This window comes from Sceloporus occidentalis, unplaced genomic scaffold (assembly GCF_023333645.1).
Source record: "Sceloporus occidentalis isolate IW3139 unplaced genomic scaffold, rSceOcc1.0.p SCAF_29, whole genome shotgun sequence".
Lineage (NCBI taxonomy): Eukaryota > Metazoa > Chordata > Lepidosauria > Squamata > Phrynosomatidae > Sceloporus > Sceloporus occidentalis.
The window spans coordinates 6,033,478-6,060,092 of record NW_028317009.1 but is presented as its reverse complement, the minus strand read 5'-3'; the positions used below and the strand labels follow the sequence as shown (position 1 = coordinate 6,060,092).

Here is a 26,615-nt window from a genome sequence, read left to right as displayed (position 1 = left end):
TGTGTGTGTGGCCCCACTGAGGTGTATGTTCCAAACCTAACTACTGAGTGTACCCCTAACCAGCTCTAGATATCTAGGGACTTGATGGTGAGCAAGACTCATGAGTGAACCTGATTCTCGAACATTACGACGACAATGGTTGGCCTTGAAAAGTAAGAATGCAGTAACCTGTTGAGTACTTTGTATGGAATTTATCACCCTGTTGGAGATCATCACATGAGCAAAATGTGGACACGAGCAGGATGAGTAGTCTTTAGATCTGGAGTTGCCCGAAGTGTTAGATACATTGTAGATGTACTTCTGTTATCCCGGATCTCTGTCAACCCTGGACACGTTTTCTATATTCATTTTTGAGAACTTTGGCAAGTGTGTAATACAGAAACAGTACTCTGGAGAAAGCTGAGATGCCTTATGGGAAACGATGCTATTGGCCGGAATCAAGAGATGGTTCCCGTCACATTCCAAATCCGTCAACTTTGGGAAAGTCTAACAGAAGTAAAATTAAAAAAATATATCTGGCGTTTATCTTGAAATAGGATGCTTTCTTGGTTATTCTTGAACTGTCTGTGTTAGATCTTGAAATGAAAACCTTGGGTATGTATAGCAAAAAGTTCCAGAATGTACAAAAAAGGTGAGTTTCCATTAAAGGCTAAGTACATTTCTCAGTCTGTCTATTCTGTATTCAGCTTTATGCTCATACAGCGCTTGAACCATACAACACGTCCTTTAAGAGTAGAATTTGCTGTTACTGACGCTCTTCTCCTTCAATCTGGAAGGTAAATGAGAAAATATTTCTGTGACAATGGAACCTCTGTAAAGCGAATAGTTTTACTATTTTCCTATGTCATTCCCAGTAGCATGGAGTTGGATATAGCTCTGCCTATCCAGGTAGGGCAGGAAATCCTAAAACTCCCGTAACGTCCGTGGTTTTTTCCTGCCTGCCTCTTCTTGGTAGGTGTTGTCTTTCTCCCGTTTGTTGGAAGAGCTCTTTTCTCAGGCTCTGCATCCTGGTTGGGTCCTTTGGGAGGACCGGTCAGCCACCAGATCCTGGGCTAGGAACCTTGGGATCTTTAGAGCCTTACAGCCCTTAGGTGGAGGGATTATTTACTGTCTGCTGGAGCCCTGTTTTCACTCTGGTAATGGTTAAGACAAGAGCTCAGCCCCGTATTGTGGCCCTTGGACTCCCTGCCTGGGCCTTGCCGCCTTGCCTCTGCAGGCTTGTCTGCTTGCCTACCTCTGCAAGCCTCCTACCTGTGCTGGCCTGCCTGTTTCGCCATGCGTCATGCCTGGGCCTAGCTATCTTTCCGGGGCCTAACCTTGGCTTACTTGCCTACCTCTGCAGGCCTCTGACCTGTTTGGTAAGTCAGCCATTTTGGAAGCATCTCCTAGACTCTTGGCCAGAGTCGTATCGACGGCAAGAGTTCTGCTGCCAGTTATTTTGTTCCCTCCCTGGTCCTCTGTATTATTTCCTTCTCCATGCTACTGGGCATGTCATTGCAAACAGAAAAATCATATCTGAGAATTTATTTTCCCATTTATTTTATTTTTTTAAATCTTACCTCTTGTCCTGATCCCGGCTCGCATTCCTTATGTTCTGGTGGGTGTCGTACAGAAACAGTTCGTTATTCTGGTCGATCTTCCGCCGGAGTTGTTGGGAGGAGGAGTACAGTTCTTCTTGGTTCCCCTTAAATGTGGAGTTTGTGTGTTAAAGAATGGTTTGATTGATTTATTTATTTTAACACATTTGTAACCAAGTATAAATAATATAATCTTTTGTTAAAACAAGTATTCTTACAGTATTACTTTTATCCATTAATTTCTGAACTTAAACCGCCATTGAAGTGCTGTCACGCGGCACACCGCCTCGACAAACCGCTTTCTAAAACAGTAGATAGTTCCGGTAAGCTACATTCCTTAAAGTAATCGCACGGAACTTGCTTTGAACTCAAGGATTCTGGAAAATACTAATTCCTTCTTAAAGAATAAGTTGGAATTTTACTAACCCCGAGATCCTAGATGGGACTGCGAATACGACAAATTCGCTATAGCGGAAGCAGCTTTACGTTCCCCTTCTTTTCTAGGGGACTGGCATAGCGATGGTGCTATTTTCTACACAAAATATCTGGATGATATTGTGACTCTGGGAAATATTCTCCGGGCTGGACAGGTCACAGCATAGAACGGATTAGAATGTGTATTTTAATACGTGAAAAGTACGGTAATTGGCTCGCAGAATAGCAGGTTCTGTAAAATTACACTTTCAGTCGCTATTTCTATCGCAACTTCAAGACTGAGACTTTTTCTTTTTTTTTTTTCTGCCCGTACGTCCGACCCTTTAAGACCTTTTTTTTTGTCGAGGGAAAAAACACAATGCAGGACTACAATTTGCCAGAATTTTTCTCTTACAACTGCGGAAATGAGGCAAAATTGATTTAGAAAATCAGGAAAATACAGTAAGATTACCATGTCAGAGTCGGAAACTATACGTTATTCTTTAAAAATGACCCAATTTTCCTAACTGACAATATAATCGGCAGAGTAATTTACACTTTGTTAGTGGCTAAAACAGCTTTCTGCTATTGAGACCCAGAAATTTCTGTTTTACAGCCATCTGCGGGCCTTTATGATTTTATATTTCCCATCTAAGTGGCTGCAGATGTGCTTTTATCAAAGCAGACCTACTATTAAATTATAACACTTTATGGAGGATTTTTCAAGTCACAGAACAGATGGATAGGGCCTCGGCTCGTGTGTTAATTTCAAATTCAGATTACATTGGCAAGCAGTCTGACTTCGTAACGGCCATAAAAATTCACGGTTCGCTGTAGATCCATCAAAATATCGGGAGGCCCGCCTCTCGCTGAATCAAAAAACCTATTTACGATAGTGAGAGACGCTGAAGGAGATAGATGGTGCTCCTAAATGGCTGCTCCTCGGAGATAATATGCCGGAGATTTCGGAATTATTTTATCTATGCATAAAAGGACTTAATTTTTCCCTCCAGTGATTAAGAAACATACGATACATAGGAGATTCGACAAAACACGGACTTTGATGTACACTGTAAAACAGGACAAGGACGTGGTCGTGTCCAATAAAGTCTCCGTTCCAACGCGTTTATTCTGAATACGTTCGCCCGCTTGCCTAGTAACGTATAAAGCCGGCTGAAGACCACTTAATGACCTGGCCAGGTTACTATTTTAAGGGACGCGTAATTAAACCATAAACTACATTTGCATCATGGCGTTGAATGCTTGGTCTTCCATGGGACAAACACCCACCGCTTTCCTAGGTTGGTTTGCAGACACTCAATTTCGCCAATGGAGGCACCAACCATCTGAGAATAAGACTCACTACAGCCTCCGAGGTGCATTCAACCCACTTAAAGATGGAACTCTTATTGTCTACAACACATACACAAGTTGTATACGTGTATCGTATTTGGTGTATGTGTGTGTGTATGTATGTATGTATATATATATATATATATATATAGTCTGCAAGCTGGGGCCTTGCCCCATTTACTATCACTTACCCAGTTTTTCTCTATGTGGCAGTGCACCAGTAGGGAGGAAAGCTCAATGCCTTCGCTGTAACCGTTCTTAAGTGGAACTGACCTGTAACCTGAAAAAGACAAAAATATTTGCCTTGAATTTCACATTGATAACCTACCTGGAATCATTCCATCGACTTGTACTGATTAAGGAGAAGACTGTAGCCTGTATGGCATTAGCTGGTACGAAGCTCAGATACAGCGTATTGGCTGGATTCTGAGCAACGCTTTAAAGTTTGCATGCCCTCCCCGTGATGATTAAGTTATGATGTGTGTTTTGGATGTATTTTAGGTAGGTGTGACTTTCCATTATATCACAATAGACACTGATTACTTCTACTTGGGATATATAAAGTGACTTGGCCAAGTAGTGACTTTTCCATGCCCTGCTCATCCTCATATGTGCCTATGAATGCCTTATTATTTTAAGGAGAAATCTTTCTTGGCTATCTTTATTGCCTTCAGGATATAAAGCTCAGAATGTGCATTGTAACAGGTTTTTAGGTTAGAGAATGCCCATGATAAGTACCCGTTCTTATTCCTTTAATGGGAACTGTATACTGAGCTAAGAAGTTTGGGTCACTGAACATGTCTTCTTCATACACAGCGAAGCGGAGGAACGCCAGGTTTGGCTCATGGATCTCAAACACTGCTTGCTGGATTATAGGCCACACTGGATTCAGCCCGTTGTCATCTAAAATAACAAGGAATAAAAAAAGCTTATTATTCACGTTATAGATCATGATCTGGCATTCTAGCCGTGGGCTGTGTTTAGGCAAGTCCTTGAGTTCACATGAAGCAAGAATCTTGATGTTTTACTGCGTGAGAGGTCACTAGCTGTGCGATAAAACCTGTATCGGCGTTCAAGGCTGGAAAAAAACTGGATTAGGGTTCAAGGCTGCACCTTGCTATGCGGCTTAACCATAAACCGTGACAAATATACATTGTTTGTTGGCACCTGGCTTATACTTATAAACCTTAAAGACCGCAGAAGGGAACCTGTGGCACACCAAGGCCTCTGTTGTGGCACGCGGCCAGGTTTGAGTGCCCGGTGCCCTCTCTTTCCAAAATAAAGGGAGTGTAAGATCTGTTCATATAGACCCCTGTTCAGTGCTCGTTCTCGATGTTGCCAGGGTATGACATTCTTTCCCAGCGCTTAGCATTGAAGCTGCGTGGAACGTTATGGAGAACCCAAGAGATGTCTCTTCTCCCACCGCAGGACTTCAGTAAGGAGGGAGATACTGAGAAAGCGGTGAGACGGGAATTACTCAAGCTAAATAGATTGTGTTTGGCGGCTTCTCAGATAGAACCCATGTGCATCAGGCACTTGTGAAACAGGCTTGGATGCCGATGCTACAACCATGCCTGCTGGGGACTTTAATGGAAAAAATATTTAATGCTTACCAACAACAATTGTTTTGAATTTGCTGTTGTCATATTCTCCACCGCAAATCTCGACTTCTACAAAGGGACACGCGATGCCTCGGCCCGGTTTTGGCAAATGACGAGCAGCTATGACCTGGAACAGGAACAAATGAAAGGATGTCGGTGACTTTGTGTCTCTGAAACACACATTTTGTCAAGATCTATTTAATTTGCAAGCAAAGCTTTATATATTGTATCTGAAATATATATATTTATTAGAATTGGCAGTCCAGTGGATGCGAATTTTAACCTTCATGGACAGCTGAGGGAATATGAAGAGATAAGGTGATTGCTTATGGATTTTACCGTTATATGCATATCTCTTACCTTTATAGTAAGCACCATCTGAGGCTGCCTTCTGGAACCGCTCGGATCGTAAGAATCTTCCCGCATGCACTCTGGTTGAAGGATGTAGCCGCAGCGTCCGTTGTAACAAAACATGCCATTGTTTATCTGCATGGACCGATCTGGAAAATACGTGAATTAATATGTGGGCTGCTATATTCTTTGAATAAATCGCTGGTAACACAGTGATGTATTTATCCTTTAGCTACAGCATGGGTTGTTATGAGATAACCTGTAATATTAAAGCACAATACCCGGGATGGAGGTTTTGCTGTGGAAATAGGAATTTATGAGCTGGTACTTTTGAGGAACAGATTCTTAATATTAAGAGGCCACTATATAAACTGTTTAACGTTTATCCCAAACACTATACTATTAACGGCTGAAATAGTAAAAAGCTCAATGGCCCTTTAAGAATGATCCCGCGCATGGCACTGACACCAGGTAGAGATATTCGGAGGTTACCTGGGGTCTGATAGTTGAGAGCGACCATTTGCGCCCCGCACAGCCAGAGATGTAAAGGGTCGTAGTTCGAGGAGTCCACTCTTGGGCCCTTGGGGTAAACTCTTGTCAGGGCCTTCCTGTTATACTGAAGCAAATCGTTGGGTTTCTGTCTAGCGATACTTTCTGCCTTGTTCTCCACAAAAGATCGTATTTCCCGGTAATCCGGTCTTTCTGCAACCAGACAGAAAAAATCACAGCGCGTTGGAATTAGAACTAAAATCTGCTTGTTTATAAAGGTTCCGCAAACTTAAGTGAAACCAGCCGGCCACTTTGTACTTTGAACTTTATGCCGCTCTTAATTATTCCGGCAGAAATGTTAACACAACGTTTCTAAATATTGGTTATAATAACAAAAGGCATAGGTATCTAACATAAATATATATATAACTTGCAGTACATTGATATCTACTTTATTGTATTCAAATTATATAAAACTGATGCAATGTGACCTCTTTCTATGGGAAAATGAGGTTTGCAAGGTCAAAAGTTGTCTAATTCTCTCGATCCAGTTTTACCAATGAATGCATTTTTTTTTTATAGATTGGGCTGTTTTAAGCTTCCTTTTTCCACCTTTAATTGATAGAACACCTGAGTTTTTATCCCAAGGGATATCGCCTGTTGATTTCCAATTTCTGGCAATTTTAATCAATGTACTTAATATTAAATGGATAATAACTTGTGTGTTCTCCCATGTCATCTTAGGCCAACGTATCATAAGGAGGAGGGGGACCTCTGGCGAGGCTCATGTTTATTCCAGTAAGTTGTTGTTTTTTTGATGAACGTCTTTATTTTTTGTTTCCATCTATGCCTTTTTTCTTGCTATCCTGGTGTCCTGCTTTTTTGCAGAAACTCAAATATTTGCAGTTTGACTATACTGCCATTCTAAACTAAAATTGATATACATCACTCTTTGTATATGAGGTTCATTTTGACTTATTCCGCACACTCTGACGTTATTAGATGCTGCGAAGCGGTTGCTACTTTTTTATTGCAATCCTCCGCCTAGTGGAACATTGTGGTATTGCAGCCCATTGAACAGAAACCTATTTAAGTGAATTGTTCTATACCCCTCTCTATTGTTCGAAAAGAGGTAACTTCATATCTTCAGGGTACTTCTCTCCAATGTCATTTACACCTCCATCTGTCAATGAGGCAAAATCTATGCCTGCAACCTTCATATGCTCTTAAATGAACTTCATAATTATCATGCCCGCGATTACTCATCATTATCTGGTAGTTAAAATAATTGCATAATTAAATCAGTTTAATTGGACTTCTGCTGGTAGCGAGAGCACAGGATATATTTATGTCTAGGAAAGAAACGGCATAATGTTCCTGGAAGTTTATCGCTAACCTTTAAATCAAATAAAGTCATCCACTTTTTGGTCAATAGAGTCTAGTCCTGGCTCTAATTTCAAATGTATTCTTTAATCCGGTGCATATTAAAGATGCAAAATACAGGGGATGCCATAGCAACCGATAGTGTTCTTCTTGATTTGACCATTCCGTTGGTTGTATGGTGACGAGACTACATTTCAAACTTTGTAATAGTCGCTTTTTCACACTGAAGACTTTTTTTTTTAACCCCCCCCCCACCTACCGTTCTTACGTACGTAAATAATACAGGTGGGATCATAATCATTATGAATGAACCATTTCAGTGTCTTTATCTTGAGTGAGCAGCTCCCAATCATCAATTAAGTCCATTATAAAAAATAGGTTTGTTTTTTTTTTTAAAGGCTCCCTTTTTTTTGTTAAAAAACATAGGAATCTCATTTTTTTCTTCCATTCTCAAGCCACATTGATGCTGCCCACATGCTATACGCTGACATTTGCCAAGACTTTAAACATGTAACATTATGTGTAGTATTTCACCCATTGCTTGTACTATTTTACAATACATACAGAGAAAAGCTACTAGGAATATAGCTAGTTTTACAGAAAGGCTGACTGCTCCCCCCCATACTCTTTGGAAGGACACTGTCCCCTCGTCCATAAATGTTACCTAAATTGTCTTTGGCTTCACTGGTTGGCTTGCAATAAATGACCAAGTCTGACAGTTCCCTGGCAATGGCCTGGTTCTTCTCCCAGCTCTTAATGAAATAATCCTGTAAATACACGTAAAATGCACTTTTTAAAAAGATTATTAATTTCCCAATCAATCATAAAATGAACCCTTTCTATGCCAGAGGGGCAGGTCTAACCATACCCGCGCAGGCGGCAGCTGCCTAGAAAGGGCTGCCATCGTGCGGCCGTGTCCCATGTTGGCAAGCGAGTGCATGCTGGAGATTGTGCAACGGGTGGCTGAATGGGGTAGACATTTTTAGTTTTAACCAAGCAAATTTACAAGAAACAGATTTGACTAATCAAAATTTGGCATTTTAGATTGTATATGTGCAAAGTCAGCTCCCACCAACCAATTTTACCGTTACCGGCGTATGTATAAAAAAAATCTCTTTCACATTTAAAAAAAAACCAAAAAACACACAAAACAAAATTGATTTTTATGAATGTGCTGCAGAACATAAATATGTATGCGGGTTGTTAAAGTGAATAGGGAAAGCAATTTAAAATGTATAATATGCCAATTGAGATTAAACATATTCATGTCACCAGCAATCAAGACAAGTAGCTGATGTCAGAGTCGCTTAACTCCAGATGTTTGCTTTACGACTTGATTGAAGTCTAATGCTAGTTATTAAAATAAAAAGCATCTCATTATTCTTAACCCGTTCACCTGCGGTGGGTATGATATACTCAAAGCTGTAGTTACAAGGGGTTTACTAACCCCCCCAATAAGCAAGGACGTCATTATTCTAGATACAAAGATTATTAGGTTGGGTGGCCCATTCTTTTTATTTAGGACACGTTTGACCCTATATACCACCCACGGAGCTCGGCAGGGGTCATGGGAATCCACTTAGGAGCTAAGCAATGAATGAAAACAGCTACTAGCCATGCAAGAAAGATCTGCCGTATAGTTACCTGCTATATGTGTTTAATAATACATAATAAAATGAATCATTTTGTGTTCAGAACACTCCTATCTGCATAGGACCTTTTATGAGCGTCCCCTTACCTGAGCTCCCTTTTGTTGCGCGATTTGGTGGATATTCTGATACCATTCAAACAACTCTTCCACCTTGTCTGTTGCAAAATCAACAGGTGGATCCTCCGGGTTTTTGGGATCCAGTGAGAAAACAAACTGTTTGTTGTACTTCCCTTGCGTTATCTTCTCTGCGGAGACATGGTTCATGGGTGAGATAGAAAATAAACCAGAAAGCAAACGTGTCAGAAGGCACAGAATCTAAAAACAGACGACAGTTCTACAGCGAGAGAGAGAGAGAGGGGATAAACCAACTTTAAAAGTCACATTTATTTCGTTTTTACGTTTTCACAGTACATGAAGTGTGTTTTCGTTACACGATTACTTACTGATGTCATATGTTTCTAGGTCCAGGATCCCCCGGCACAGAGACCCTAAAGGACTGTCCTCGATAATCTATACAAAGGAAAAACAGAGAGGGATTTTGGTTCGGGTCATTTAGTAACGTCTGGGGGTCTCAAGGTAACAGGACCCAGTTGCTACTGTTATATCTGTAATATACGCAACGTCATTTACTCCCGAGTCAAGACCATTAATCTCTTAATCAAGAATGTCAGCCTCTGCGTGAGGGCACTGCATACCAAAAATTGGTACAGTCGGTAGATCTATCGGGTTTCAGTCGTTTCTGTTATTTTTAGGGTTTGCTGATTACCTGATTAGCAAATATCTCTGAATTGTTGGCCGATATGTCTTCCACGTAATTTGAAGGAAAGAATTGTTGAATCTTATCTCCGTAGTCCCCCTTCCACCTGAAAGTCAAACTCTTGTTACTGTTAAGTTACAGTTTAAATGTAAAAAAAAGACATTTGTATGTATTTCTAGAGGAAAAAAATAGGATCTGTTCTTACCATCCCTCGGAAACCTTTGTGACGTTGTGGATCAGGGCACCGGTGCAGAATGTCAGCTCATCCGGTCGTTTGGCTGAATAATTGTACAGGGCTCTCACAGTGCCCTGCGGCTGTATGATACAAAAAATATATAGATGGATATAAAGATAACGGTCCATGGACAATCTCATTAAGTTGAGATCAAAAATCCATGTGCAGAAGAGGTCGCCCAAATGGAAAAGATGACGAGGTACAAGACAGAGTCTACATTTAAATTCTATTGCAGATACAAACCAATAAACAAACAACGAATTGTGTGTTTGATTAAAAGTGCCTCTTGTTATAAAATAGAAAGGTAAAGTTTTATTAATATTCATCCTCAATATACCATAACTAAAGGTTGGTTTATTCATAGAGGTATGTTATGGTTTGGTTTGCCTTTATCCCTTTTAGTTCTTTTCTCAGTAACAAAGCGTTTGGGCCATTTGCCAACCCAGTAGTAATAATAATAATACGTTACTTATTAGGGGACATTGCTGTAACCATGGCTATATTTAGCAATTTTATATCATTATAGAAGAAAAACCAAGATGAATTCGTACCATGGCTGGGGATATTTCCTCTGGGTCGACATACAGTTTACTCTTCACATCATAAATGGCACTGAAGTCTTTTTCCTGAAACACAACCAGTGGTGTTAGGATTTATGACCCCCCCCCCCCCATATATGTAAGCATTGATGCTCTTTAAGGAAAAGGTTTACCAAAGAATAACATTTGGTATGTGTGGCGACCATCAAAGAACCCTCTGTCCTGGATTTACATATCTGCCCATTGGAATAAGAATGTGTGATTCCTAAACCACTATTGTTTGCCCATGAAAAACTTAATCATCTCTTTTAAAAATCCTTAAAACTAGGAGCAGCCAGCAGAGACATCACAATGGTTTCTATGCAAGGGTTCCACATCTAGAACTTTACCGCAGAATTGCTGTTAATAGCCATGGACCATTGCCTGACCAACTCCAAATATCACACCCCATAAAAAAACAGAATATCACCTACTTTGCTATATCTTTTCAGCAGTTCCTCTGTGACCGGATAACGCAGCTTCATTTTCCGGTACAATGGGTGTTTCTCGTAGTAGTTTACAAGTTCCACCAGGTTTTCAAAGTACGCCGATGTCCCCAGTACAAACAGGCGCCCTTCCTTTTGGATCAGGCAGTGTTTTATTTTTCCCTCCGCCCTGGGTGAAAACCCCAGACATGGAAATTAACGTCTCCCACCGACTCGATGGAGAGCCATGCGTTAAATAGCTCGCCAACTGAGCAGACTGGTCTCTTATGTACCCTACCTGAAAGTCAAGGCGTAGGAGTTGGGTTCTTCTTTCTTGCGTATTAAAAAGGCTCCATCCCGAGGAATGCTCAGTAACATATCTCCAGCCTCCCCACGGCTCAGGTTATTGTAATACCATCTGAAAAAAAGTCAGTGCCAACAGTTATTTTTAAAAAAAAATTCAAATTGCTACATTGTGACAATTTAAATGTAATTAAATGTTGCAGAGGCCAAGCTTTATGTGAAATGTCCCAGGATTTAAAGCCTGGTCCGTCCTGCGTGTAAAAGGTTTCAGGTACTACTAATTCTCTCTGCAGCTCTATACTGATTTACTGTATGCCCCCGATGTCTGCGACATCCCTGTAAGCTCTAGATACAGCGTGCTATGGAGACTTTGTTGACTAGGGGCAAAGTCTTCCATAGTGTAAGTGGGCTGCGGGGGGAATCAGAGATGCCCCTTGTAACCAGCCTGTTAAGTAGCATTGCCGGGGACGGGGTCCTGATCATTCAAAAGGGACCTTGCCGTACCTTCCACAAGACTGTTCCTACCACAGGCTGGGTCCTCTTCTCCTGCTGTACCAGCGTGTCTTATGTGTGCGAATAAAAAAAAATAGGGGAGCACACAACCCAAAAAGCTTTATATTTTGTATAGTGTCCCACTGATTCAGCTCCATGCCTTGCAACATAGCCATGAACAATTAGGACTTGCCAAACCTGGAGTACTTTGGTGGCCTTAGCTATACATATATATATATATATATATATATATATATATGGACATATAGTGATGGAATCCCCAATATTTATGTTTTAGGTGTTTGTAGAATGGTATTTGCTGGGTATGCACTGTAATTCTTGAATTTTGTTGCCATGTTAATTTTGCATTCACTGTAATAGTGCTAAAAATAATATAGCACTATTTATAATAAAATATACCTATATCAGCAAATACCTTAATTTCTTTACATGTAAACCCAACAAATGAAGATTTGCCATCCTTGACAAAAGGCACGATTGGATATACACGTATAAATCGGATTATGCTTTTAGCGAATACCCTTTGGATTCGTGCGGACTGGGATTTGGAACCGCATCGGTTAACCGTAGTTCAAACTCCGCACAGCGCAGCGAGAATTCTCTGTAGTGTTGTATCAGATCATAGATGCTATCGAACGTCAGGTTGTCGGTGAGGTAATACTTCACTTTATCCCCGTCTGTGAAGGAACGGATGTGGCAGTGCTGAACCCGGCCCTTCCTCCTGCAAAGGCAAACGCAACATTCAAGCAGGGAACCGGCTGGCTTGGACTAAAATATAAAAGGTTCTAAGATCTAAAACTACGTATTGTAACATGCTCTTCCCTGGCTTTTACAGGGGGTTGACTTTGTTGGATATCTATTTTAATCTATAGGTTTCTTTTCAGTTCTTTTAAAAGTGCACACGGTTGTTTTTATTCTATGGAAGTGTCCAGAACACGGTTTTTGTCAGAAAATAACCTTTCGTCTTTGTAAATAGGTTTCATGGTGTCATTATGGCTGTATATGTATTTACTGAACCTCAAGCTTTGAAAGTCACTTTTAAAAATTGTCAACTCCAACTGGGGCTGAATCTTGTATTTCAACCTAATAAGAACCCTGAAGCTTTCGGTAGACCTAACTCGGGTTCCGGCTCCTTGGGACGTAGCCTAAGTGAAGTCCGGAGCTTAGGAGAGTTGCAGCAGGAGAGCTCCCTTAGTTTGTGCTTTCATTAGGAAAAGCTTCGCTGTAACCATAGAACATATATATTTCTTCCTAATCCTGTAAAATGGTAGTATTCCGTAATAAACTGTACCAAAAGGAAAGGGTGTAGTCATCACGGTAGCGTTCGCTTTCTCTCACTAAGAAGGTCCCGTCCTTCCCCCCCATTTCGGCGCAGTATTCTTGGAGCAGCCGCTCAGCCGTGTAGCGTCCTTCCCACATCTTCCCGTGGAACCATTTCTCTTGCAAATGTAGATCTGATGTTTTCTAATTATACGGAAAAAAAGAATAAAAATGATTAACGCGATGCATTTTACAAAAAGTGCTTCTTTAGTACTTATTAAAAAAGTAACTTGATCCACTTTCATAGTCCCCTCTAATCAGCGCATGCCCGGTGATCTGAAAGGCCTTCAGCTCTGTTATTTCTAGTTCATTTTTGTTTACCGTGTAAATAATTTAGTAGCAGCGAACACAAGAAATGTTTTTTTGCTTTACAATACCTTGGGCGTCAATGTGTCATCGGTATTCTGTTCTATCTCATCTCCGTAAGCAAGTTTATCGCCGTCTATTGCGCAGTACCGGGAAGACCATTTCTATGATACAAGAGATATAACAGCTTAGTTCCTCGTATCTAAAGACGTTGGTGATACATGTTAGAGGTCCCTTCTTCGGTTGTGACCGGATGGCTCCCACCTCCTCTGGCAATATAATGCACATTTTGACCTTGCCGTTGCCCTCTTTTGTACGTGGGTACTTGGATCTGGTTATGCTTGTGAAGAATGCCTGATGGTTTAGTAAATGAAACCATTCCAATTACCTGGTCAATTGGGTCCCACATGAACAGCTCGCCTTGTAACTTGGTTTCCTCCTTATGGTCGTCGGTGTTGGTAATGAAATCCCCCCGGGGTCCCAGTTTCTTATGCTGAACGAAAGAAAACAGGTAAATGAATCAACATGCCGGGTCAAAACCAGGACTCCTGCTTAGATTAAATGTATTTTACCGCTATCTCTACCTGCCCAGAACACTTATCCAGTGCCAGCATACAGACTAATGTTTCCTCCTCTATTTACCTTGATTATTATTTTCTCCTTCAGCTGTGTGGGCGAAGGCAGCTGATCGGCGGACGCCTCGACTGGTCGGGTTAGGAGAAGATCTCCTAGAACCTCTTTGAAGACCTTGGCCATGTACCGTTGCTGTTCAACTGAGCAGTGTTCCTCGATGGAGAGAATGACCGGGTATCTGAAAGCAGGTAGGGATGGAATAGCTGGTTTATGTTTTGTATTTTTAATACCAGTTTTTATAACTTTATAGGGGAAATGAATAATTAGTACTTTAACTGTTGTAAGGGCTTTTTGTGGTGAGGAAGCAGGTTAAGGTAAAAACATCTCATGTATAAAGTGTGTTGTTTTTTTTTCTTCCTTTTCTTATAACTTTCTAGTTATAAGCCGTTTAATGGAGCAATTTATAACTTATTATAACACTCTAAATATAAGAGCCATTTAACAGAGCAATTTAGGCCTTCTAGTTTCAGATCAAATTGCTTACTCGGATGTAACAAAGGCATGGTCTCTAATAGCTTGTACAACATCATCAAATTTAATCTTAGTGGTCCTCGTCCACCCGTGATAAATGATTGGTTTTCCATCAGGACCGTCCCAGCAGTCCACTGGAAAGAGAAGAGGGAGATGAAGGTCGTGTTATCAACATGCATCCACTACAGTCGCACGGAAGCTGTATATTACAAAGTACAGGTATTGTACAAAATGTATCAAAGGTCAGACATGGCCTCCGTTACCGTTTTACTTTATGTGATGTTTATTGCAATACACACACCAAAAAGTATGCTTTTACGGCTCAATGGGAATTTGACGGTGTACATTTTCCACAACTAAAAAGTTACCGCAAATCCTTACGTTCAATGCACCGACAGCCCATACGCAGGCATCGCACGTAGGCTTCAGTGGAGGACTCGCTTCGCAACTGGTCCCCTGTTAAATATCTAAACATGGAGGAAAAGAGGATTTAGCCAAGAATTTCAATATTAAAAAAAAACACATGGTGCCATTGTGAGCAGCATCTTTCTGAAGGTATGTGTGACTGTTTAAAACTTTGCACTTCCTACCTATGATACCTTGACGAAAACTTGATCAGCTAACGTGTTGCGTGAATGTACCCCTATATTTCCTAGTTAAATCTCTGGTCTCATCTGCTAGACGCCCTCAGTTGGCCCCCAATTAATGGATAACACTGTACAGTAGAAAATGGATATAGCCGTATTGGTCCAAGCACAGATGTATTTGAAAGCCATACTTTTAATCAGTAGCTGTTATTTAAGCTAATGTGTTGACACCTTTTCTATGTGGACCCAATAAAACGCATCAGCTAAAGACTCCATATAAAATATGAGCAACAATGCCGCCGCGAGGTCTTATGTCACGGGCGCCAAATACTCACGTATTATGTGAGGAAGCGACCCAGTAATGCGACAACGGGTTGTTCATATTCTGCACGCAGATTTCGTCATATTTCTCATCCCAAATACTGTTTTCTTTAGAAAATAAATAAGTCAGGAACTGAAAGAAGCAAAGGACACCATTTAGATGGGGGTTCAGACTAGTAATCCCTTTAGGTCGCAGGGATACTCGCTGATGGCTGTGAGAGGGATTTCGAGAATTAAAAGGTATTGGCTTTCTTATTAGAGACGAAAAGAGAATTTTTGCTTACCTCGTCCACATAAAGGAAAGGCTCTGCTGTTTCCCTCATTGTATCGTCTATAAATTTTGTCATTCGTTCTCGAATTTTATTGAGATCCTGAGCTGTGGATTCCTTAGAAGAAATGTAAACTTTTTTTAGCCGCAGAATATGTTTTATCCTGTTTCCCACAAAGCCGATTTATGTGCCGTACCCCAAAAGCTCTCCTCCAATTGACTGAAGTATGCAGAGTATATGCTGATAATACATACAGACTAAATGGGCGTTAGATGACCCCTGATGGCTTTTTGAAGGTGTCTGGACAGGCAGGGGTTCCCATGTTGGTTTGTCTGTTTATTATCATTTCAAAGAATCCCTTTTCTCTAAATTTAAGCACCTAAATCATTAAATCAACTGATCAAAGGTTGAATTGCTATTATCAACAAAAAATGGAATAATCCCAATGGATTTTAAATAGGGTAAGATGTTTTCAGAGTAAAAAGTATGGGGCATGTCAAGTCTCATACATCTTATGAGAGTAATTGCACTCTTTGAATGTCCTAAAATGCCTAATCATAACCGGCGATGTGTAAAGGGTACATAGTCAAGACAAGTAAAGCCAACAAGTACGTCCCTATTCAGAAACCGGTTTAAAATGGCAAGGAACAAATGTCATCCAAGTGCAAAGTTGGTGTCATTGCCATAGCAACCAACGGAATGGGGCATCTTTTTCTCAATGAATATCCCTTTCTGTCTCAGAGCTGTGTGAACGCTAAACATCGCGTGCGACTGATGCATATGACGGTAGAGTCTCCAAACCTTTGATAAATAGCAAATGCAAATGCAGAAACAAAGGCCTTCTCTTTCTGCTTGTAGAAAAACATCCTGCTGTGTAAATATCCTATTTTCCTATGCAAAATACGCCTATAATAATAATCACAAGGTCTCATAATATTTAATGACCGTATTCTCAGCCACATCGTACATTAAAGACATTAGATATCCCTAAACTGAAAGAATATTCACCGCTATTAATGCATATTCTAGAAAATGTATATAGGGGCTCTAAGCTCCAACGTACCGCTTATGATACTTGTTTTGTTGCTAAAGTCTATAGTGAGTATATATTTGCTTTATAATATGGTGGAATCCTTCATACTGAAGTCCATAAGAGTTGAGATATATCTCATAGATGGAAAACACCAGTTACTCCTGTACGCTGCCGACTGTAAAGGTTCATTTTATGTAAACTCCCAAAAGCAACTTTTATGCACAATTGTATAGGAATAAATGCATCTGTGTTCTTCGGCGGCCATGGGGAATTCATAGACTGCTCTCCATACTTTTAGAGGAATTTTGCAAGCAGTAGGTTGCTCTGAAAATAGCTTTCCTTCCTTGGATGAAAAATAGCAATTCCAAATATCAGACGGTGCCGACCTAGCATTAGCACCCATCCTTTATCTAAATTAGAATGGATTTCATGGCGTATTTCCCATTAATATGGCTTCGAAGCGATACTGTGAGTATCTCACCTGTTGCTCGTGAAGCAGAAACCTTTGGAAATCGTGCAAATGGACAGCCGAGGCATCTGGGCGGTCGATGTTGCTATAAAAGACCATGCAAGCTGTTAGTGAAGAGTTTTGGGGTGACGTAGCACAATCCGGAAATCACTGGATTTCTATGGCTCCAGACTATACGCTAATATTAAACCTCCACTGCTCTGGATTTAGGTTGTTTGTAAGACGGTGCTGGCCGGCTGGACAATTTACAGTGACGGAGTAGCCAAAGTTGCACCCAGAAGAAGAAACCAGGTCTGGTTCCTGTTGGCTACGGTAGACTTTGGGCCAAAAAAGATTCTTCCCTCCAGGATTATAGTGTAAGAAATTAGAACTCTTACCCCAAAATAAACACGGAGGAATCTTTCCGGAATTCATCCAAGATCTGGAAGAAAACATCGCATTCAGCGCAGCTCGTAAAGATAAAATAACTTGCAACCAGCAGCACATTAAGACATTTTTTGGATCAAAACCAGACCCTCGGAAAACAAGACACAACAGAGCTGGCTCCACACGGCAGTTATATAGATTTATATTCCACAAAAAGGGAGAAATAAGAGTATCTATACAACTACAAACTCCGCATCAAGCCAAATCCAGCAGCAAAGTGGGAACTTACAGACTTCTGCTGTTCAAACATCAGTTTCTTGTAGAACTGGTGAAAATGTTCGAAGCTAAGTTCATCCTTTGGAACTCCGATCTCCTGCGATGAAAATAGAACTTAAAGCGAACAACAAGAACAAGCTGATACTTTTTACTGTAGAAAAAAAAAGATTTACCACCAGCTTGTCTTTCAGGGATTTCAGGCTACCGACTTTGAAATTGACCTGTGGAAGTATTGTCTTCAGCTCCCGGATACTAATACTGAAAATTCATAACAAATTCCAATTAGAATCTCCGCTTCCATATTTTTAAAAAGAAAGAAAAAAAGAAAGAAAGAGAGAAAAAAAACCACAAAGAAAGCAGTGCTTTTCTTTAACAAGGAAATGTTAGCAGGGAAATAGCTGCTAAAAATAAATTGTTCTTGTATAAATGGTACCAACTTTTATTTCGCAAATTGTTCTCCTATCGCACAATGTGGAACACAAATTAAAGATAAAAAGGGTTGTTAATGGGCTCAAACAATAGAAGGAAGGAGGGCCGGCACAATACTCATGTAAGGCTGGGAATGACACATTGAGTTGTATTTTTGAAGATTAGGTTTCATACAATGTTCTAAATATTAATTGGTTGGATTGTTTGGTTTCCATGGTGACTGCTTTTCATAATATTGATTGTTCAGAGTCCCAGGGGATATCCAGGGGTAAATATACATTATACAAATATTAAAGATGAGCCCTGGACCCCTAAAGAACAAGTGCACGTGATTTTCCTTTGTCCAGTTTCCCCCCATACCATGTGCATCAAAGCAAGGGTAACAATAGGCACAGTTACTATAAAAACATAACTATGACCACTCGTCACCCGACATATGTGGCTTAGCTGCCATCCACTCATTGGGCACCTGTGCACTCATTGTGCCGAAGCAAAAATGTTCTTGCAATTGGCATGCAATGTTGGAAGCTACGGGAGTTTATAGACTTATGTATTGGGCATTGGCTAGAGTCAGAATTTAACATCCAAAGGTCACCAGTGTGACTGAGCATAAATGTAACGCTAAACCGGGGTTGAACCAAAGGAAAAGTGACTTGAGCGCATTTCAGAAATCCATACAACCTCCAAACCAAAAGAGTGGGCATACGTAATAAAATAACACACTTACAATACACAATTGGTTTGATAAAAATCAGCTGGTAGCTTAGCTCATTTCCATAGAAAGTTAGACTTTTATGAGAAACTGGGTTTAATTCCTGACACAAAGGGAGGGCATATCCTGTATTTCCTTAAAATTCTGTCCGGTATAAAATAACTGCTACTTCTGCATGCAACCGCGCACGCGCACACCAGCATGCAACCGCGCACACACACTCCCATTACATACATGTCCTCTCAATCATTTTATGATCCTAAGGAGCAGAAGTCTAATAAAAGCCAGTCATTTAATTAAGATTGGTTTTGACTCTGCAAAAATGCACAACGGTAACAAACACTTACCTATTTCTTCTTGTCTGATCCACGGAATAAATCTGCTTTCTCAACCAACTGTCATAAAAAACACAATTAACTCCTTGTAAATTAAGTTATATTTCGTTGTAAAGGAAGCTTAAAATTAATTACATTAAGAACATTTCCAGTGATATAGGGTACTTCTATTACGTAGATGCCTAGAGCTGTTTTTATTATTGTTAAACTCCCTAAAGCGTTACATTCTATAGATATAAAGAGGGAGGTATACTAGAAGGGATCAAGAACACGTGTCTGAGAAAATCGACATAATTACCTTTCTATAATTGCTGGGGTAGGGGCACAAGCAACTTCGTCAAGTAAGATACTCAAACCACTACTCCATTTGTGAGCATCTTCGGGCGAATCGGCTGCAAAAATATTCCAGTTAAGCATAAAAATCATAAACAATTTTGATCAATTGAATTGGGTTGCTAGTTTTTTCTCAGCGTGGCAGCAGTTGGCGTGTTTTGATAACTAAACATGCTTTAAGGAGATGGTCTGCTGACCACTCGAGGTCCCCAGGGCATTTCTAGGTGGTCCTTGGGATATAAGGAGAGTGGGCTGGAAATTAGGGGGGAGAAAGGGAAAGGAGTAAATTTAGGTTTTTAAGGGATTTCAGACAAAAAATCCAGCACCTAAAAAACTTATAAAAACTCTTTAGGGGATTTGAGTTATTTGGGCAGAGATTCTGTCTGAACTTTACTTAAAATTCAGTCCCAGATACCGATTCTATACCAAACATTTCATGTGTTTAACTGCGGGCTATGCAATTCTTTTTGAACCCTTATAGTAATGTTTTTAGAATAACGAAAAGATTTATTTTTGTTTTATTATTTCTATACAATATGACATTAAAAAGCATTTCAAAGTACAAGCTAAAAGGTTTTTGTTCCATTACTAATTAAATACAAATTGTATTATTTTTTCTCTTTGGAGACAGATGTTTATGCGTAAAGTTCCGCAAATCTGCCTTTTTTTCAGGTAAATCATGCTGATCTGAGCAATGTGTAATTTTATGAAACCATGGAGATTTAAAACCGTATTTCACAGATAATCTGTATTTTAATGTCTTAAATTACACCATTAAACCTTTCATCTGTCACCAAATAGCATATGCTTGATAATTCGAGCCGCTTCCCTGTAACATGGGATTCTGCACTGAAATAATAATGGATTTAGAATACATTTACTTTATCGGACCTTTCTACGTGACTGTTTATTGGGATACAGGTCTTCCAGACGTGGCCTACCTTCTAAGCTCAAGGTATTAAGGACAAACTGGCTCCCATAGAAAATGGTAAAGCAACACTCCTCTTTCAAACGAGTGGACTTCACGCGTTCAAAGTCCTTTGAGTTCTTCCCAGCCCGGATTTCCTTAATTTCTGAAAGGTCCACTGTAAGGAAATAAAAAAAAAATAATTACTAAGAAAAGCAACGGAGTTCAGATCATAATCTAGGAAACTATAACTATACATTAACTATGAATGCCGTTGGGTTCCTGTAACGCTTTGCCATGTTTTTCTTTTTCTAAATCTTCACTTTTTTTTTTAGCAAAGACAAATATTATGAAAAATAAACCCTGATAGGCAGCATTGGCTCCATGAATCTCACAACATGAGTAATAATTTTAGCCGGCCTCGTTAGTCGGTGAGACTGAATCAAGCCATTTCTTGTAACATCTGTGCCTTGTGACAACTATTTCTGTTATATGTATCTAGTAGCTATTATATTATATCTATTATATTTCTGTTATATGTATCTAGTAGCTATTATATATATATATTATATATCTGTTATATGTATCTAGTAGCTATTATATCTATTATATTTCTGTTATATGTATCTAGTAGCTATTATATTATATCTATTATATTTCTGTTATATGTAACTAGTAGCTATTATATCTATTATTTCTGTTATATGTATCTAGTAGCTATTATATCTATTAGATTTCTGTTATATGTATCTAGTAGCTATTATATCTATTAGATTTCTGTTATATGTATCTAGTAGCTATTATATTATATCTATTAGATTTCTGTTATATGTATCTAGTAGCTATTATGTTATATCTATCATATGTATATATGTAAGTGGTGTTAAGGAGAAGTGGAAAGAATTCTATAGATTTCCTGCTGTTTCTATGTACACATTGTAACTTGTAGGGCTGTAGAACACTGTGATACATTCATACCCAGCAAACATTCTGAGATATTAGAAAAGAGGTGCTGCCCCCCTAAAGAACAGCAGTGGGCTGTGCAATCATTTCGTATTTCAAAGAAGAAACAGTGATGTTATGGTTGAGTATTATCCTCAGACTCCATGTCCATGGGTATGGTAGTAAATCTAAACCTCTAGGAGCCTCCAGTTCAGGGTCTGGGTTTTGGATAATTCATCATTTCATGTCAGTGGCAGCAGAAGAATGGTTTAGTTTGAATCTCTTTTCTAGTTCTCTTTTGACAGTTATTGGCAGCTGGATTTTCATGCCTGATCCACGCCAAGACACAAAATGTAAACACAAGATCTCTTTCCATGATTATTGGTCCAGTAGAACTTTAATTTTTCCTCCCCAATCAAGTAGCTTCCAGGCTGGCCGGGTGGTTAGCGGACAGACCTACGCAACAAGTTAGTTAATAGTTCTGGGCCTGCTTGTGCTGGTACATGATAAGGCTTTTATGAGAAAGGCGGAGGAAGTGGTTTTAAACCACATACAATGGACAAAGCTCTTCCTCTTCCTGATAGAACAGACGACGATCAGGGACAAAATGATCGCAATAAACACCAATGGCCGGCTTAGCGTCTGCCTGTAGCGTGCAGCCGAGGAAAGCTTACCAAAAATATAAACAAATGTTCCGTTGCTTATAAACCTATTATTGGGGCTTTTAGGACTGTCGAAAGTAGAACATTGTTAGAAACGCCTACAAAATTCTGAGCTTCGAGATAATAAAAAAGGGGCATCAGGGGAGGAAATAGGGACACAGGGGTTCCAAAAGATCCTAAATAGCAAAGGGTTCTAATAACATTCCTAAATTTCTGTACCATGGAACATCCAGATGATTAAATACAGGTTAGCACATTGATGGGTCCATTCTCTCGATACATGGCCTTACGGGGGTCCCCCAAGTAACGGTTGATCACGGGAGAACGTATGACCACGTATGTCAGAGAGCGAGATATAACACTATTCTTCTCTCGATTAATCAGTGTAATTTTTCTACCTTTAAATACAGATTATGCATATGCTGCAACAGCAGAATAAACAATCTGACAATGGAGCAGGCTAGAAAAATAAAATGTAAATTACAAGAATCAAATTTAATGAAACCGCTAAAAAGTAAATAAAATCAGGGGTGTGAAGCAATCTCGTTCCTTTTTACTTTTTTATTTTTTATTTTTTTTAATCTACATCACAAAAGGAAAGTGACGGGCGCATTAAACAGAACTGCCTGGGGTACAGGGTGGGGGGGAACCATTGCCGAGTATTTTAGGGTGTGATCGCCTTTTCGAGTCGCAAACGCTGACGGTGTTTCTAAATAGCTATAAAGTAAAATTGGATTTTTCAGCAAGTGTAACAGATTGTTATTATCCTTTTTGTCTTTATTGTTCATATATTCTGACAATAGAATACAAAGGATTTGTCAGGACTTGTAAAGAGAACGTTAAAAAAAAAAAATCCTTTGTATTCAAAGAGGTATCTTTGGGCAGGCTGTAGTAAAGTGATTAATACGCCGTTTTTGGGAGGGGGTTAACCGCTAGTAAATGGAAATGCATCATTTCCATTATATTTGATAAGTTTAACTCTTAAATGGCCCAAGTGAACACCCAAGAAACTAGCGAAGGCACATCAATCTCTCAATGACCTCTAAGACCTATTGACCAGGGCAGCCAACAGGTCACTCTTCATATGACAACTCCCAACAGGCTCAGTCGGCATCAAAAACTTAAAAGCGTGCCTATAGCAAGCTGCCCACCCCCTAAGGTAGTAGGGTAGCTGAGGGTACTAAGGGCATCTATACTGTGGTTTATTGGAGGCATTTGCCAGAAGCTTTAATATAAACTCTCTGCACCTTCTTTCCATCTTTTTCCTGTATGCAATGCGGTAAAGCATTGAAGTAAAGCCAACGGCACCTGTAGATACTACGTTTCAATGCGTTTTATTAGGAGGATTGGAATGTGTAGAAAGGCAAGTGTTGCGTCCGTAGGCAACATCATTATAAATCACGCAGGGAAGCCTTTTCCACCGCGAACTCTGGGCGTTAATGCTGAATCTGAAATGGGTTTCTAGTCGGTTTTTACTTTTGAAAGGAAGAAAAGGTAAGTGAACGATGTCATCAACATTACAAAGATCCCCCCCCAAAAAAATAGCGTAGCAACCTCGCAGGTTAGCTTTGGTTTCTCAAAAGAATGAATGCTCTGTTGGAGAATTCATGTTTGATACATGTGTATTCGGAACTCCTACCACCAGTCTGTCCTCCTTTGACATTGAACATCTTAAAGGATTAGTACGTTTCAGAAAAGAGGTATTGGCGATATCCAAAGTTTATTATAGATGAATTTATTAGGAAATAATGTAATTTCTGTTTGTTTTAATAAGGCAATGAAATGTGTAGTACTTCTAGTAGATCGTTGGCAATATACCTGATTCACAGAAGCTTTCAAGGTCTCAGAGGTCCCTTCAGATAATGACATCTGGATAAGGGACCTTTTGAAGTCTTAAAAGCTTCTGTGCCTTCTGTGAATGCTGGTTCAGAGACGTACTCTCATTTTCTAATTACATTTGGCCATGTGCATTTCTTCGATGGTTCTTCTTCATGGATCTCGGGGAACATTAGGTTTAAAAGCCCATCAGAGCGTAATGAGAGGTTTAGTAGCTTCTAATAGCTGGTTCTGTGAGGAGCAGCTTTAGTAATAAAAATATGAAATGAATGTTTTGTTATTAATTGTGTTGTTTGTTTTAGGTCTATGTAGGTGACATAACCGTCTCTGTGCCCAGGGCTGGTTTTTCAGCAGGGTCAGGCCAGCTGGACACCCTGGTTCCTCTTAAGGACAACATGTTCAGGAGTGTAACTGAAGGACACGTGTGTCGGGTGATCGGGTACCTTTTTTGTTTTAGACAATTACCCCTGAACTGTATCAAAGACTATATTTAGTTCCAAGCCTTTAGTCATCAACTCAACCCTACACAGTTCAGATAGTTGGGTTAGTGTGAACACGTTTGTCATTTCTATGATCTCACTGTGACGTTACGTGGACTGCCTAAGCAAACTCCAAAAGGTCACTTCAGTCTCTTCAGACATAAGGAGCGTCTCTACAACTTTAAGAGAGAGTTCATTGTGAAAGCAGGCTACCGGTTTTCATCCTTATGAATGTAGACAACTAGATCTTGTTGGCTTGAAGTCAAAGGTCATTGGATTTAAGTAACTTGTCTCGGCTCAGCCATCATCTAGTCAATAAATGAAAATGTTTAGCTCCCTTCATCTAAGATAGGGAAAAGCAATTTAAAGAGCTGACCTCTTGTATCGCAGTGAAATTGTATTCTTGCTGAGAATTGGAGCTCGTGGCAGAGTGATTTGTGGTCAGCTTTCAAGGGTAAGCTTGATATTGGATTAAACGAAACTCGTCATTGTGTCTGAAACTGCTCAGGATGCGGCCTCCTCTTATACATTTAATTAGTAACCCCGCAAGCAGCTGCTTTCTCCAAGCGACTCCTTAAACATCAGTCTAATTTCCCTTGAATAATGATTTGGTAGACTAGATGATACAGGTACATATGTTCATCAAATGATATCAGGCTTTGCAACGTAGGCTTGATGGAAGCAAACATCCCAAGTGTCCCTTTTAAGAAAGGACAGTCCCTCTTTTCTCGGAGGTCAGAATGTTTGCTGGGTATGAGTATCACTGGGTTCTACAGCCCTAAAAGCCCCGATAATGTGTGTATAAGCAGCAGAAAATGTGTGTTGACTTACAGTAAGTAGCTGTCAAACAGTCACAGAAACCTTGGTAAAGCTCTGCTTCCCTAGCCATACCTCTAACCTCAAACCACATCACTTAAAACAGAAGTGACACACTTTGAAATGTTGGGGGAGGTAGCTTAGTTTACACTTCCAATAGACTTATTGATCGTCAGCAAGAACAATTCACAAAGAATACGCAGCCCCCAATCCAACAGAAAAAATCTTTTGTTCTTCCAGTCACCCCTCAACCCCAATGCCTGGCTACAAAAAGGCGCATCACCTCCAAAATCTTTCTCCGCACATTCAAGTTTCCTTGACTGTCAATCCCGTCCTATATTTTATGTCTGATATTCTGCCATCTTCCTGCACGCCCTCTGCGCCCCATCCGTAGCGTGCACCTCTCTGCTCTATACCGTCTAAAGGCCTTCTCTCTCTCGCTGCTCCGTGTCTACGGATCTCCCCTCCACCAAACATTCGCTCCAAACTCTCCCCAACTTCAAAAGCCAGCGAAACGAGCTCCTTTTTTATCAAAGCAACACAGTACAGAACTTCCAGGACTCCCCCTGATTATATCCGCACGTTAACACCACGACTATTAGACTGTAAGCTCTGTGCGCCAGGGACCTCCTTGCCTAATGCTTTTGTACCTATTGTACCCCAATCAAAATGTCTGTGGGATTACTGTACCTGTTATAGAACGGCATGGCTGTAACCCCCTTTTTACTAAATACACCTGTTACCGCTAAATCCAGTTATAAATACACAATTAAAGGTTTTGTTTCCTCTTTTCATTGTAACGTTTCAAATAATGAGGTACGGTGCAGAAACGGTACACAGGATGCTGCAGTTTACCTCCGCCAGACAAACCACTTTTTCCTTTTTTTGTATCTAAATTGTGATAATTCTATTATTCACCCCCTCTGCATCATCTCGGCTCTTCTGAACCTGGAGGGTACTTACGGAATCCTTCAATCTTGTCTGCTGTCTTACTCCAAGCCACCTGATAAGTTTCCATTATCACTTGGACGGTCCTCCGCTCGGGCTGAGACTTCTTGTAGTTGAATAGCGTCATCACGGTTCCCAGTTCGAGAGCCCTCTTGATCTGACTCTTCTCATACTCTGGCAGAGCCTTGTTATCTGAACCCCTCCTCCGTGCCATTTTAATGAAATTTGTCACCTCAAAGTTGAATCTTTTTTTTTTTTGTTTTTTTTTTTACAAAAACTGTGGAGAAAGAAAAATAGGCATTTACAAAAAAACAAACAAAAAAAACAGAAAATAATCTTGTTCTTGTTCACAAAAGCTAAGTTTTTATATATCAATATAATATTTGACACATTTTTTGCCTCTTTGAGAAACCTAAACATTCTGCAGGTTTTTTTCATCCATGCATTGAACAGAAATTTGTTTGCATTGGTTTGGAAGACCAAAGAAAGACTCCTTTTAAGCAGGTTTTGGGGTTTGCGTTAAATGTAACAGTTG

General features: G+C 40.0%; 1 protein-coding gene across 1 annotated transcript; it reads right to left on the bottom strand.

Annotated features, from left to right (window-relative positions):
- Positions 1 to 726: 726 nt before the first annotated feature.
- On the bottom strand, positions 727 to 26,294 carry LOC149299219 (1-phosphatidylinositol 4,5-bisphosphate phosphodiesterase gamma-2-like). The gene is made up of 32 exons (XM_089486671.1): positions 26,096 to 26,294; positions 20,432 to 20,575; positions 19,456 to 19,549; positions 19,170 to 19,217; positions 17,855 to 17,939; positions 17,695 to 17,778; positions 17,417 to 17,460; positions 17,052 to 17,124; positions 15,553 to 15,654; positions 15,283 to 15,401; positions 14,742 to 14,827; positions 14,374 to 14,494; positions 13,899 to 14,067; positions 13,645 to 13,749; positions 13,328 to 13,420; positions 12,922 to 13,094; positions 12,151 to 12,351; positions 11,113 to 11,232; positions 10,824 to 11,004; positions 10,363 to 10,437; positions 9,782 to 9,891; positions 9,586 to 9,682; positions 9,263 to 9,329; positions 8,907 to 9,064; positions 7,833 to 7,935; positions 5,789 to 5,998; positions 5,306 to 5,445; positions 4,958 to 5,072; positions 4,083 to 4,247; positions 3,536 to 3,624; positions 1,560 to 1,684; positions 727 to 769 (listed from the first exon to the last, which is right to left on the bottom strand). The coding sequence occupies exons 1-32, from the start codon at positions 26,292 to 26,294 to the stop codon at positions 727 to 729; spliced, it is 3,738 nt and encodes a 1,245-aa protein (XP_089342797.1).
- Positions 26,295 to 26,615: the final 321 nt, after the last annotated feature.